Source organism: Lemur catta, chromosome 2, assembly GCF_020740605.2.
Source record: "Lemur catta isolate mLemCat1 chromosome 2, mLemCat1.pri, whole genome shotgun sequence".
NCBI lineage: Eukaryota > Metazoa > Chordata > Mammalia > Primates > Lemuridae > Lemur > Lemur catta.
Window position 1 is genome coordinate 107,288,393 of NC_059129.1, and position 14,182 is coordinate 107,302,574.

The window sequence follows — 14,182 nt, forward strand, 5'->3', positions numbered from 1 at the left end:
TGGTCAGGCCAGCTCAGGAGGCTGAGCTGGGTCAGCCCCACAGTTACTTGCTTCCAGACAATAAGCACTAGACAATGCACCAAGGCTGGCTCAGTCGCTCTGTAGTTGTGATGACAACAATTGTAGCGACTACTCAGCACCTACTAAACATCCGATGCTCTGCACATGTTATCTGCAGTCTGCATAACAAGAATTCTTACTTAGCCACATTTTACAGATGACAATACTGAGGCTCAGAGAAAGTAAATGACAGGCCCCTTCCAAAAAAAAAAAGAGAAAACACCCAAAGTTGCATTGTTTGCATTTCTTTTAAAGAACCCTTGTCTAGGCAATGTTTTTAATATTCAAACCCCTTCAATTCTACACCAATCCTGAGAAGTGTTTCTCCTCCCATCACAATTGATGAGTAAGTACCCCTTTCTTGAAGGTTCTCAGCCCAGTCTTCACTCTAGACCCAATGTTTACCTGGCTTATTTCTGTCTCTAGCCTTTAGTTTTCCCCCTCTTTAGGGTACCCATCATAATCTCTTTAGTTCTTCCATTTTAAACTAGATCTCACCTTTTATTCCATCTAAATCTCTATCCTTTTAAACCCCCTAGGAGTTGCTAAAGAGGCCAGGGAGTTAGAAAGAGAGCAGAGGGGGACAAAAAGAGCTTTCAACAGTCTACTTTACAGGATAACCTCTCTGTCTCTGGAAATGACAGAGTCGAAATAAACCAAAAAGCTTGCTTTTGCAGAGGTTTCTAAGCTATCACTGTTTTTTTTTAATGAGATAGGAGAAAAAGAGGAAAAGAGGGAGAGAGGGACCTTGGCAGTAGCCAAGGAGGGTGGGCATAGCCAGTAGCAGATAGCAAAAGGTGACCAGAGGTACAGGAACAGCAAAGGAGTAACATACATCATGTAGAACAAGTGGCCCACTGCTGCTCTCCCTTGACGTCATTAATGCCTAGTAATGTCCACAGGCCATGTGCCAGTACTGCCAGAAGCCAGCAGAATGGATAGAATGGGCTCCTAGATAACGCCAGGCATCCAGGTGATAGTAAGCAGACCAGAGGCCCTGGAAACAAACAGTCCAAGCAGTGCAGATAAAGGCAGTACAATATACAGCATTATTTGCTTGGCTTAGAAGAGTTGTGGACCATGGCCACACAGAATGTGACAGTAATGCAGAACAGCATGAAGACCTTATGAAGTGGAGAAGAATGTCCATAACTATAAATCTTGAGGTTGAGAGAACTGAATATCTAGGAGAGAGGTTGCAGAAATGTCAGCCAAAAAAAAAAATAGAAGGCATACCCATTGTTGTTGCCCAAGCACAAGTCTAGCAGGCGGTGACAGGGGACCTTGTGCAGGAATATTCTCAAGGGCAGATGTTAACCAGACTGGAACCCAAAGGGCCTGGGGATCTCCACTGGCTCCCTTATTGGGCGACGTCTGGGTCTACGGACTCCTTCACGCAACAGGTAGTATTGCAGTGGATTCGGCCACAGGTCCTCTTTGATAATCTCAGCAATTCTATCAGACTCTGGAAGGCTGTGGTCTGAAAACCAGGTGAAGAAGCTGCAGACGAGGTCTTGGTTTCTGCGAATGAAGGACTGGGGTTCATGTCCCCTGCGCCATATGATTGGGGTGGAAAGAGACACCACTCGGCCGGAGGATCTGAGCTCATATTCTTTGACAATCAGCTTGTTTCTGAAGTAGGGGTTTCTTCGAAAGAAGAACTTGAACTTGCAGCCAGTCCTAGGGTGTCTGAGTTCCTTCACCTCCAAGTTGGTTATGTACCTTAACATCTCTGCATCCTGGCCCCTAATCATGGGGGACAACTGGGGGTGGTTCCGAAAGGCAGTCATCCAGAAGCCGGGGATATTCTGAATGATGTAGTTCCTCCGCTCCAGGTAGTGTCGACGCATCCGCCCAAACTTGTGCTCCAGCTGCTGGAAGGCCCTGTCCGCCTGAGCATTCACAGTGTCCAGTTCCAGCTGGATGGCCTCCAGAGGATCCATGCGGAGAGCCACATTCAGAGGCCAGGGCCCTGCCTCCTCCTTCACCTCGTCCACCGCTCTGTTTTCCTCCACCACTTCTATTTCTTCACCTGCTGGTTTCTCCTCCACCTCCATTGGATCCTCCGCCACCTCGTTCTCCTTCACTCCTTCTATCTCCACCACCTCAGCCCTCTCCTCGTCATCCATCGCTGCTGAGACGGTGGCGCACTTTTCAGACTTCACATCCTCCTCCTTCGCGCCCCCCATCACCTCAGACCACAGCCTCTCTGCGCCACAGGCTTTTAGGGCCTTTCCTCCATCTTGAAAGCCATTTTTCGTGCTTTCAGCTGCCACCAACACCGAGGCTGCTTCCAGGCCTTCTGTGGGAGGCGGAGCCTCTTCCTGCCCAGCTCCGACAGCTACACGACCGCGATCGCCACCGACCCGGATCCGAGGAGTGTGGCCACTGTCTGCGGGATCCCGGGCTACGCCCCCCTGCCCTAAAAGCTGGGGCGGTGGGAGCGCGACCGTCTCCAAGCTTCCCTCACCCGTCTCCGCCATCACCTGTGATGCCTTGGGTTCGTCGCGGAGGCTCAGGCACTGGTGTGGGTCCGCGTCTCCTGGGGCACGGTCGCAAACAGTGAGGCTGCGGGCTTGGGAGAGAGGGGTCTTCTCGCCCCCACCCTGGCCGCTCATGGTGATACCAGGCCAACGGCAGAGTAACGTTTGTTTTTCTCGCAGAAGCCGCGCCCTGAGCTAAGCGCCGCTCGCGCCGCCCACTCTCCAGTCTCGCGATCGTCTCCGTGGCGGTGACGTCAGGGCTGCAGATTTCGCCGTATCGCGAGAATTGGCTGTGTCCGCGGACTGCGTCTGCTGCTGCGTGCCAGCTAAGTGTGTTTTGTTAGTTTTGTTTTTGTGAATTTAACCAGCAGCAAGGGTAATTTTACCTACATAAGTAAATGAAGGTTGTCCTCAGAGACTAAAGGCATTGACGATCCTCCTTACAATCTATCTGGAAACTGCTCACAGCGTGTAAACTGGAGCGATTGTAGGAATCACAGTCCTAACGCTGCCTACTGTCCAAAGTCTGAAAAATGTTTTTTCTGGTTTTCAATTTATTGAGGCAGGAAAATAAATTATTTCCTGTTACTCCATATGGCTAGGAGCAAAAGTCATCTCTTTATTTTTAAGATACATAACAAAATGTTTCCCTTACGTAAAAGTGGCATGAAAATATTAATTCTAGCCTCTACCACTACTGGGAGAAAAAGCTACTCAGAAGCTTTTTTACCACTAAAGTGATGTATATTATTCATTGCTGATCCTCAATTTATAATCTGCATAAGAGTTTGTGCTGTATGAAATTGACAGGAATTAAGCCGGGATCAATTTGCCAAGTTTTGTTACCTGCCACCTGGATTTGTTATCCTGGATTATCCAGGTGGGCCCTATGAAATTGCAACAGCCCTTATAAGAAGGAGGCAGGAGGGTTAGAGAGGATGTGATGACCAAAGCAGAGGTGAGAGAGGCAAGATACGTGATACGTTGCTGGCTTTTGAAGATAGAGGAAGAATCTGGGATTCGAGGAATGGAGGCAGCCTCTAGAAGCTAGGAAGGTAAAGAAATGGAATCTCCCTGAGAGCCTCCAAAGGAATGCAGCCCTGCCAACACTTTGACTTTATGACCTCTAACCTCTCCAGCTGTAAAATACTAAATTTGTGTCTTTTTAAGCTATTAAGTTTGTAGTAATTTATTACAGAAGCAATATGACACCACACCTTGGATTAAGGTTTGGTTGCATCTATGCAAGCCTCAAGTTGTTCTAACACCAGCACCTTCAACCTTACCCATTGCTTCCCCTGCAAGCCTGCTCAACAGCTGTGACTTACCACAGCTTGAGTCTCTCTTTGAGTAATGAGACCAGAAATACACCTAGGGAATAACACAGAAAGACAAAATTAAAGCCCAAACTACCACAAAAAAAAAATATTTGAGAAGACTATGAACTGCAGGAAGACAAGGTCAGGGTTTTGTTTACCTTTGTTTACGTAGTGCCTAGTACACTGCCTTGCACAGTATTTCATAGATTATTAAAGTGTTAAATAAAGGAGCAAATTAACGAAATACAGTTTCTCCAGCTTGCAACTTGGGGCTTTCAGAAGAGAAGTGAGGGGCTTGTGTATTGTCACCCTGCTCTCCTCCCTATCTGCTACTGGTAAACTAGAGGGCTGCTCTCCTGTATGCAGTAACAAAAGCCTAGTCAGGAGAATGAATTTCTATATGTGGGTCAAAGCTCCTACAAGCACAGGAAAACCACTGAGAAAACAATTTTGTTTTAACAAATAATTTACATTTGTGTGATCACAAACAAACTCTGAAAAGATCAACATATTTAGGTGAGTTTATGTAGCCAAGCCTCAAACTACCAGCACTGTATTTCTAATTCTTTCTGAACAAGCCAAGGTAATGAGTGTAGGCCTTACTTCATTTCTCTCTGCAAAAAATGGACATAGGATTCGTTTCTCTCTACAAGAAATGGATCCTGTGATGCATGGCTGGAATTACTTTTTGTACAGAAAAGAATGAATAATGGAACTTTCCACAAGGCCTGGTTCTTTCTAATTGCCATGAAATCATTTTCTATCTTGGAACTGGAATAATTTAATTTGGGCTAAAGTGGAGATTTTTATTACTCCAATATGCCTTCTATTTTTAAGCAGAAATGAGTGCCAGGCTTTGACCAATCCTAGATCTGGGTCTATTTGTGAAAGTTGCCATTATGTAATTAGTATAATTAGCGCTGTTACTGATAATGCTGGGAAAGGCTCCAGTTACAGCTGGTATATGAAAATGTAATCAGAACTCCGCTGAATATAATTTCCCCAGATAGAGTTAAAACACTTTGAAGAAACTCTTCCTTCTCTTCTTGTCAGCATATTTGAAAAGCTGTATATGGAATATTTGATTAAATATTTAGAGAAAAATGAGGAAAAACTTAAATTTCTGCCACTTTTAATTATCTGAAAATCATGTTAGAGAAGCGATTGTAAGTCTTTGTTACAAGTAATGGAGAGCCCAGGTTATGACTGTTTTTGAAGAAGTGTTCAGAAGGGCCAATGAAGGGCCAAGATTTTAGAGGGAAAAGAAAATATGCATACTGTATGCCTTATCTTTGCTTGGAAGAAGGAACTCTTCTAGGATTTCAACCTGTGCCAAGGCTCGTGTGCTCAGGGAGTTATTCTGCCAGGGAGGCAAGAAAAAAAAAAAAAGTGGTTGCTATTTGATACAGAATATTGTACTTATGGTAGGGCTAGTACTTGTGGAACTTTTCGTTTATCTTTTTGTATCTTAAAGTCTTAAAAAGGATATGTCTCTTTTACATGACACAGGTTATCTGCTATCTGAGCATTCTCTTTCTAGGCAGAAGTTACGCATTCTCTAAGACTCACCGAAAACCTGTCTCACTTCAGAATGTGCTAGACATTTTACATGCATTAAATTATCAAATTTCACAAAAGAGGAGAGGAAACAGTAACTTTGAGAGATTAACTTTATCAAGGCCATACATACACTAACTGCTAAATTCTTTCTCCCTTCTTCTGGATGCAGCTTTCCTTAATCACGCTATGACTCCTTAATATTCCTCACCTGAATTCCTACAACTCTTTTATGAGCTGTGCCATTGCAATTTAGCACTTAATTACACTTTTTCTCCAGGTGATTCTCATTGTTTCCTACTTGTCAATCTCATCATCCCAGCATTCCGGCATCATCCCATAGGATAACAGCACAGTTGCTGCTGCTTTTACATTTACTCAGCATAACATGAGGCTCAATTTTTGTTGTTTCTTAATGATATTTGTTGATTTTAATAAAATAAAACCTTAAATGATCTTACAAAAACTAATAATGTGTCTATACTGGCATTATATCTTATTTGAAGAGGGAATATATTTTGGCCATGCTCCATATATTAGCTTTTTGCACTTTGGAATATAGGACATAGTGGTACATGACAGAGCATTTCTGGGGCAATTGGCATCAAACCTCACTACCCAAAATACAACTGAATTTTTTCTAATGTGGTCCTAGGGAAAAACATCTGCAGAAAACTGAAGTTATTCTCTACCACGGGATTCTTCAGGAATGACTTCTCAGGTGGCAAGGAGTTTAGCAGAAGTTCAGACATTTTTGTTTTGCAGAAAGATATATTTTCTGATTACAATTAATGATAGCTTTCTATTACAGCTTCTGATGGACCAGCCACTATTATGAACTTATTATATCATATGTCATATCATATCACTTGGTTCTCCTAAGAACCCTGTGAGGTAATGCTATTATGATCCTCATTTTACTGACTGGGGAACTGAGGCAAAGAGAGACAATCATTTACCCAAAATGACATAGAAAGGGATAGACCCATGATTTGAACCCAGGAAAGTGGTTTCAAGAGCCTGTGCTCTCTGAACAAAAATGTAAAGTCATTTTCTTAAAATAAGAGTATAAAACCACCCTTACTTAATGTTAAATTGATACACAGTTTTTCTCTCCTCCCTCTTTCCCCTATCCACAAGCATATTCATATTTGTTAGGAAGTGCCCAAGTATTTGCTTTCTGTTTAGAGGAAAATCAGTTATCCATGATCCCAAATTCAGTGTTTTCTTAACCCTATCAGACCAAATGCCACCTTTTTGTAACCAATATTTTCTAAAACAGTCTTTATTTTCCTGAAATGAAATTCATAGATAATATAACACACCTATACACATAAACAGAAAAATATCAATATAATGACAACTCTGTAAGAGAAAAGTAATTTATAGTAATGTCTTTCAATATGTAAAGGCATTAACATGCCTACACTATAAGAAATGGGAAAGTAGTTAGAAAGTTACACCTGTTAATCACTATGGAATGGAGACTGATACAGGTGTGTTTTATTTGTGGTTCAAATACCTTGGTGATGAGATTTTCTGAAATGGTGACCAAATCTAGGTTAGGTTCTGGAAAAGAAAAAGAGAAAGCTCCCCTTAATAACATGCTACCGTATTTCTTCCATTGTAAGCAATACATTTTCACATTTCTGAATCAGGATGTGTCTTACAAACACTCTCAGCCAGGTGTCAGTCGTGACATCATTGTCCATTGTCACTGCCTGAGCATGTGCGTACTTGTTTACTGTTACCGATTTCATTTCTGAACAATATAAAGACCATCTGAAGAAGGGATATGAATGCTGGTTGTTGTCTGAAAACTTTCCAGCAATATCTTTGGAAGGCTCAAAAAAAAAAAAATACCAGCATCAAAACTTACATAATTGATGTCAGTAGTTTGGAAGAAAACCCTAGCTACAAGAGTTGAGCACTATTTTAGGAAATATAGCATCATCAGAACACTTGATAACAGAGAGGATGATAGTGTTTGTAAAAAACATGGATATTGACAACTCGAGTTGAAAACTGTTTCCAGTAAATTTTCTGAATATGTAGAAGTTTAACAATGTATTTTGCTTTTGTTTTTCCTTTTATATATGCCCAAGCGTGATATTTTATTTCTATCTAAATATACCTAAAAGAGCTATTAAATATACCTAAAGATAAAATAATAATAATTATGTATAAGATTCATTGTGTCATAGTTTAATTGACAGTGTCTTTCTTTCTTGATGATATTTAAATAATACTATGTTTTATAATTGATGATGTCTTAAATTGGATAAAATAGCATAGTTTCCTTCCTGGAAAATTTATTTCACATTAAAACAGTGTAAACATGTTTTATTTTTATATGTAAAATGAAGTTAAATTCTAGGCTGAGGGAAATATAAGTAGATTTTCCCTCTTGAAAGTAGGGCAATTTTTTGTTGAGGGAAGTTGCCTTGGATAGCATGACATCTAGCATCCCCAACCCCGCCTAATGAATTATTAAAATACATAACAACAAATTTCCAAGAGATCCTTAAGGAAGGTAGAGGTCCTTAAAGAAGGTGGAGCTCCTACTGAGACTCTTTTAAATGTTTGCTAGGTACAGTATTTCCATCAATTCTCACCAGAGGGAGCAACTGTCTTTAAGAAAGTGATGTGCCTAGTCTATGGCGGAAGAACTGTGGAATGGTCTTTCAGTGTAAGTAGTATTGTAATTTTGTTTATTTATATTGTCATTTAAATTGAATCATAATCTTTTATTCCCACTAAGCTGTAATTATTACAAAGTAGTTTTCTCAGTCAGGCTTAGATTTGTTATGATGGCTTCTAATAATCAAATTGGGCCAAAGTATCTCACATGAGCCTGCTTACAAGGTCCCCACCCAGTCATGAACCTGGTTTCAATTTCCAGCTCTGCCACTCATCACCTGTTTGACCTGGGCTAGTCACTTCATCTCTCTGGGTGACAATTTCCTCGCACGTAAAATTGAGATTATAATACATACCTGTACAGGCCTATTATGAAAATGAAATGAGATATATAAAGTGTTTAGCACTATAAGCTTTCAATGAATAGAAGATGGTAGTGTTATTTATATAATTTTATGCTAAAGCTTACATGCATTAAAATTAAACTATTGTGAAAGGCATAATCTGGCACTAAATTCTGGATTTCCTATACACAGTTCAATGTATAGGAGTTTAGAAAGGAATGTCATCCATTAGATAAGAGTTGTCAGTGTAAGCTTCATGGAAGAAATGAGCTTTGACTTGTATCCTACTATGGGTAAGAGCTGAATAACTTAAGAGGTGCGGCATGAAGACATAGTTATCATACTTGTCCATTGCTCCAGCTATTTCAACATGCATTCTAGACCTGCACTGTCCGGTATGGTAGCCACTAGCCACATGTGGCTATTTAGATTTAAATTAATTAAAGTTAAATAAGATGAAAAATTCAGTTCATCGGTCACATCACATTTCAAGTGCTCAGTAACATCTTGCTAGTGGTGGCTGTGTTGGATCACATGCAGCGTTTCGTCACAGCAAGGGGTTGGACAATGTTGTAAACACATAGTATTAATATCTTCAGGTGATGGGAAATAGTGGGGTTTCTGGAACTAAAATGCCATGCCACAGAGATAGCAGGCATACACTTTATAAAAGTGTTAAGAAAAAAAATACTTTTTGAAATTCATGTTTTTGGTTAGTATTTTTTGAGCAAAAATTGTGTGTGTTTATAATTGGGAGTAAATAGTCTAACTAGAAGTACTTATACATTGATTTATGTAATATCAAAAGGATAATCTAAATATTATATTCCTTCACTATAGAACTTATAGATTTAAATAAATTACAAAAGTGTTGAGCCATTACGCTTCAGAGAGAGGAATGAAGTTAAATGGGTCAAATTCAGGAAGTGTTAATTGAAAAATTTGTGTAACTACATTTGTTATTTAAATAATTAATAAAATGTTTGCTTGGTGGGACAAAACCCTACTGTATTTTTAGTAAGATAAAATAGTAAGGTATAATAATTAAAAAGAAAATAATGTATGTGAAACAATTAATGAAAATATATATATTTTTAAAGTCACTGTGAATATAGTGATTTATTTGTTTTAATACCAAAAATGACAATAAGTTACTTAATAAATATGACTTTTTATACTTGAAAATATATTTCAGAATCCTAAGGTTAAGTAATTTCATACAAGGGAAAAATTTCTGTGCACTTACTAGGTAGTATGAGGTTTAGATTAGTAGCTAAAATCCTTTAAACATTGTTCCTATGAATTTATCTTATTTGCCATTTATTTAAAACTCCAACACTCATATGTAATCTTACAAAAATACCACCAAATTCTTTTTAAAATATGAGTACAGTCCCACAGTCAAAGAACCTTTTTAGAACAACCAGACATTCATGATAAAAAAAAACCAGCCCTGTTGCTTTAAAGCAAGACTCATCAAGGTCATTCACTACTTTCCACATAAAAATTAATTCAATATGAAAAGTTAATATTGTGGTATCTAACTTGATACTTGGTTGTCATAACACTGCATCCCTTAGCTGAGAACTCTGCTTGTGACTCTAAGACTATATGACAACTTCCTTTGATTTGTAAGCAAGCCATTCGAAGCACATCTGTTTTAAAAATGTGAAAGTTTGATTTGGAAAGATACCATCATTCATTCATTTCATCATTAATAGAAAGGCTTATATTTATTGAATATATACCGCATAATAGGTTCTGTGTTAAATGCTTTCCATGTAGTTTTATTTAGTTATCTCATCCCTCCATGACATGGGTAGTATTCACCTTATCATAAAGATTAAGAAATCTCAGAGAAATCAAGTGACTTGCCTAAAGTTATATAACTGGTAAGTAATGGAGTGGATATAAACCCAGTTTGCCTGACTTAAAAGTTCTTTCTACTATGCTATGTTCTTTTCTTTTAATTTTTAACGATCTTTGACAGTAACCACGGAACTCAAGGGTTGCTGCCACCTCTTTACTGATAACTTCTTTTTCCGGGGTATGTATCTTTGCTGCCCATCTCCCAAAGGATTCTTATACAGTGTTGACTGTATTGGCTGAATGATTCCACACTGAAGCCTAGCTTAAACAGCCGTGGAAACTTTAATTATAATTATAATATTTTAATCAAAACATGACATGTGGTTTTTAGGAGACGAGTGCCCTCAGGGGAAGCATTCACCAAATGTGGGACAAGTTTAAGAAAAAGTATCTCCTGCTACTGTTGATATGTCTAACTTAACAATATTTTCGGATTCTCAGATTGGGTTTCAGAGATTTCACTTGTTGATAAATTAACTTAAGGATAAAAGAGCTCTAGCAAGTAAAGATTTAATTAGTTTGTACTGTTCTATATTCAGTAGGAATTCTTGAAAAATTAAGGTCCATTATCAGGAAACACATGAAATTCAATTTGGAAATAATTCTTTCAAACTCATCCTGAGAAAAGAGAGGCAATCTGTATCCTTCCCGCTTAGTGTAAAGTATAAAAATTCAGGCGAGAGGTGATGTGGGTACCTTTAGGAATGTGGTAGAGAAATATCTCAGGGAAATACTGAAATACTAAATATGAAGGTAGGCAAGAAGGAGTTGAGGAAGAATGATTGGTTTTAGTTTAAACTAGAGAGATGAGTGGAAATGTGATTGAGTTAAGGAATACAGGAAGAAGATCAGATTATGATGGGAGGAGAGAGATCATGAATTCTGTTACAGACAAGAAGTACTTCATGTGACGCTGGGGGAGATATTGGAAGATAGATTGTGGGATTCCTAGGTCAGAAGAGTGGGGTTTACAGATGGATTTGGAGGTCATTAGTGTTTGAAACCATCAATGTGGCTGTGAACAGCAGAAAGACATGTAGAGGGAGAAGAAAAAAGAGCCAAGAATAGAGCTCTGAGGAACGCCAACATGAAAGAGACAGGTGAGGTAGGACAAGCAGGGGAAACTAAGAAATGGCCATTCGAAGTAGGAAAAGAACCAGAAAAGAGTGTTGTCTCAGCAGAAAAGGGAGGAATGAACTTCAGGAAGCTATGGTTCAAGGGATGCAGCCATGTTGAGTGAGATGAAGAATGAGAAGAAAAGTTCCGGAATGGGGTAGCAGCTGTGTGGGTATTAGTGAGAGCAGTTTCACAAGAGTAGTCAGAAGATTACAGGGTTGGGGAGTGAATGATAAATGAAGAGAGCATAGAGAGCATGTGAGGCCAGTTCTTTCATAATTGGCAACACAGAAAAGGAGAAAGACTTGGCAACAGATTCAGGGAGATATGGGGTTGAGGGAAGAAAGTTTGCAGGGAGAATCAAGGTTGGAAGCAGAGTAAGAATCCAGTTATTTTGTCAGGAGTGTTGAGGAAGCAAACAAATGGTAACAAACTAAATATCAGTGAGTAGATGAAAGGTTGAATAAATTATGGCATGTTCATACAACTGAATATTACATAATCTTTAAAAAGATTAAAATGGATCCAAAATAGTGACCTTCAAAAGTATCCATGTTAACTAGAAAGCTACAAAAGAACATTGCAGACCAATACGTTTATTCTAGTTATATTTTAATAAATATTAATTGACCCCCATGTATCTATATAAACACAGGAAATATTTGGAAAGGATATGTACCCAGTTCCCCAAAATGGTGATCTCCAGGTGAATGGGGATGAGGAGAGGGAAGAGGGCTTTAACTTCTTGCTTCCTATAGAGGTGGTGACATCAGGAATGACTTTTACACTTTGAACTTAAAACATTTTTCAGACAGACGTTAAAGAAAACTCTCAAACAAGGATGAAATAATTTAAATTTATATAATCAATTACAGAGTTCAAAAGAAGAAAACAACATAAACTAACACATTTGCTTTGATAAATTTTTGAGTTGGTATTTAAAGGCTGAAGCGAAAACATTTGCTCAAAATGTGATATTGAGTTCAAGGTGAATTAAGGGTTGTTTTCCTTAAATCTGGAAGATGAGGCCAATGTTAGTTCAAAGAGTGATTTAAAACAGCTGAAATTCAGTCAAAAACTTAATTTATTGGATTGTACCTCTGTATTATGGAGCATTGGTTGCTTTAAAAAAATGATCTAGAGGTGACATTGTTGATGTATTTGTTAGTATTCCTTTTACCTTTAGATATATTTTTTAAAAATATATGCAAGTTAGTAATTGTCCAATAGTTAATAAACATGTCTACTTTTTATAAAAAGTTATTTTGTATGGGAAGCTCAGAAGCAAGGTGCTGGAATTAGCAAAAAACACAGTTTCCAAGTTAAAAATAGTTTATTAATTAGAATTGTATTGGAGGTGACAGATTTGTTTTAAAATAGAAATGCTTCTATATTCATACATTAATTTAAGTAACGTAAATCATCTGTACACCAACTTTCTTAGATTGAATTTTGGGGCCTAGGCAGATTAATAGAAGGATCAGGAAAGATGGAAAACCCTAAATAGGGGTCTTGAAAAGCTTGAGGGGACAAGACCTCTTGGAACGGAGGGTAGATGGGAGGAGCATTTGTAAAGGGAGGTGAGAAGATATCAGGAAAGCCCTGCAAGCTGGTACCTGAGTCATGGTGTCACTGGTGGGTTAGCATGTCAGAGTCTCACCATCTGGCCTCTGGTCCCAGCCTGAGGCCAGACAGGAGGACATAAGAAAAGAGAGGAAACATGTTCGTAACAAGTCCCTCCCCCAATCTCCTCCCACCCCATCTTTTTCACCATTTACCAATGGAGAGCAAAATAATACACACAGAACATACCTTCTGAGAACCCCAACGTAGTTAAAATGAGTAGAATATTTACCAGCTTCTTAGTAAGCACTTCCTATAGTAAGTATGATAAGTGGTAAGGATTTCAAGATAAAAGATACTTTCTGACCTTGAGAGATTACCCTCAGAGGGGTGGAAGATGACTTGGAAATAAATCATTACACTGTAGTGTGAAAAGGGGAATGTTAGTTATATTCTACCGAGTACAATCTGAGCACTGAGGACAGAAAAAAGACCTAGTGAGTGCCAGGGGTAGGGGGCGTTGCTGGAGGGAGCTTCATAGAAGGGACACTTGTGGGACTTGAAGGCAGAAGAAAGGTGGGAAGAGGATGGAAGATAGGCTCAAGGAACAGCCTAGGCAAAGGTGTAGGGAGGGAAAGGAGGGTGGCTGGGGAAAGAAGGCTAGAATGTGGTTTGGATCACATTAGAAGAACTTTGAGACTCACTGTGGCGCATTATGTTCTGCCATCAATGTCCTAGTGAACCCTGACAACATGCACTTATTTTTTCCTATTTAACATTTGCCGACTTCCTCCCAGACATTTTTTAATTTCAAGGTCTTTATGTAAGATGAGATGTGATCCAACAAGTAAATTAGCTCACATGTAGAATGAGGGAGCAGGAACCACAATATAGAAAATAAAATATAATAACCTTAACTTAAATATTTAACATAGAGCTATCTGGATTTTCAGAAAACAATAATTTACCTCCTAGAAATTGATATATTTTTTTGACACTGTTAGTTTCAGTTATTTTTCAATGCATGACTAAACCCTGGAAGAGTTTTAATTTATAGTTATAAATAGGTTTACTTAAGGGGAAAAAGAAAACTAGAAGATGTCATTTTATTTCCATTCTAAAAATAACTAGAACATTATCATAGAAGCCTCTTTAAAAGTAGAACTTCATAAACTGGGACACCACTGAGGCAAATTTTCCATAATCTCATCAGTTTTGCTTTTGCTTAGCA

At 38.8% G+C, this 14,182-nt stretch overlaps 1 protein-coding gene and 1 long non-coding RNA gene across 2 annotated transcripts in view; one reads left to right on the forward strand and one right to left on the reverse strand.

The window, feature by feature from the left end:
- Positions 1 to 270: 270 nt before the first annotated feature.
- On the reverse strand, positions 271 to 2,767 carry TSPYL1 (TSPY like 1). The gene has a single exon (XM_045544223.1). It carries the CDS (start codon positions 2,676 to 2,678, stop codon positions 1,374 to 1,376), a length of 1,305 nt encoding a protein of 434 aa, XP_045400179.1. The 5' UTR covers positions 2,679 to 2,767; the 3' UTR covers positions 271 to 1,373.
- Positions 2,768 to 3,323: 556 nt separating this feature from the next.
- The window catches only part of LOC123633191, a 33,996-nt gene continuing 23,137 nt past the window's right edge, over positions 3,324 to 14,182 (forward strand). Inside the window, exons 1-2 of the long non-coding RNA XR_006733557.1 lie at positions 3,324 to 3,598; positions 8,010 to 8,108. This is a non-coding gene — a long non-coding RNA (uncharacterized LOC123633191). The remainder of the gene's footprint in view (positions 3,599 to 8,009; positions 8,109 to 14,182) is intronic.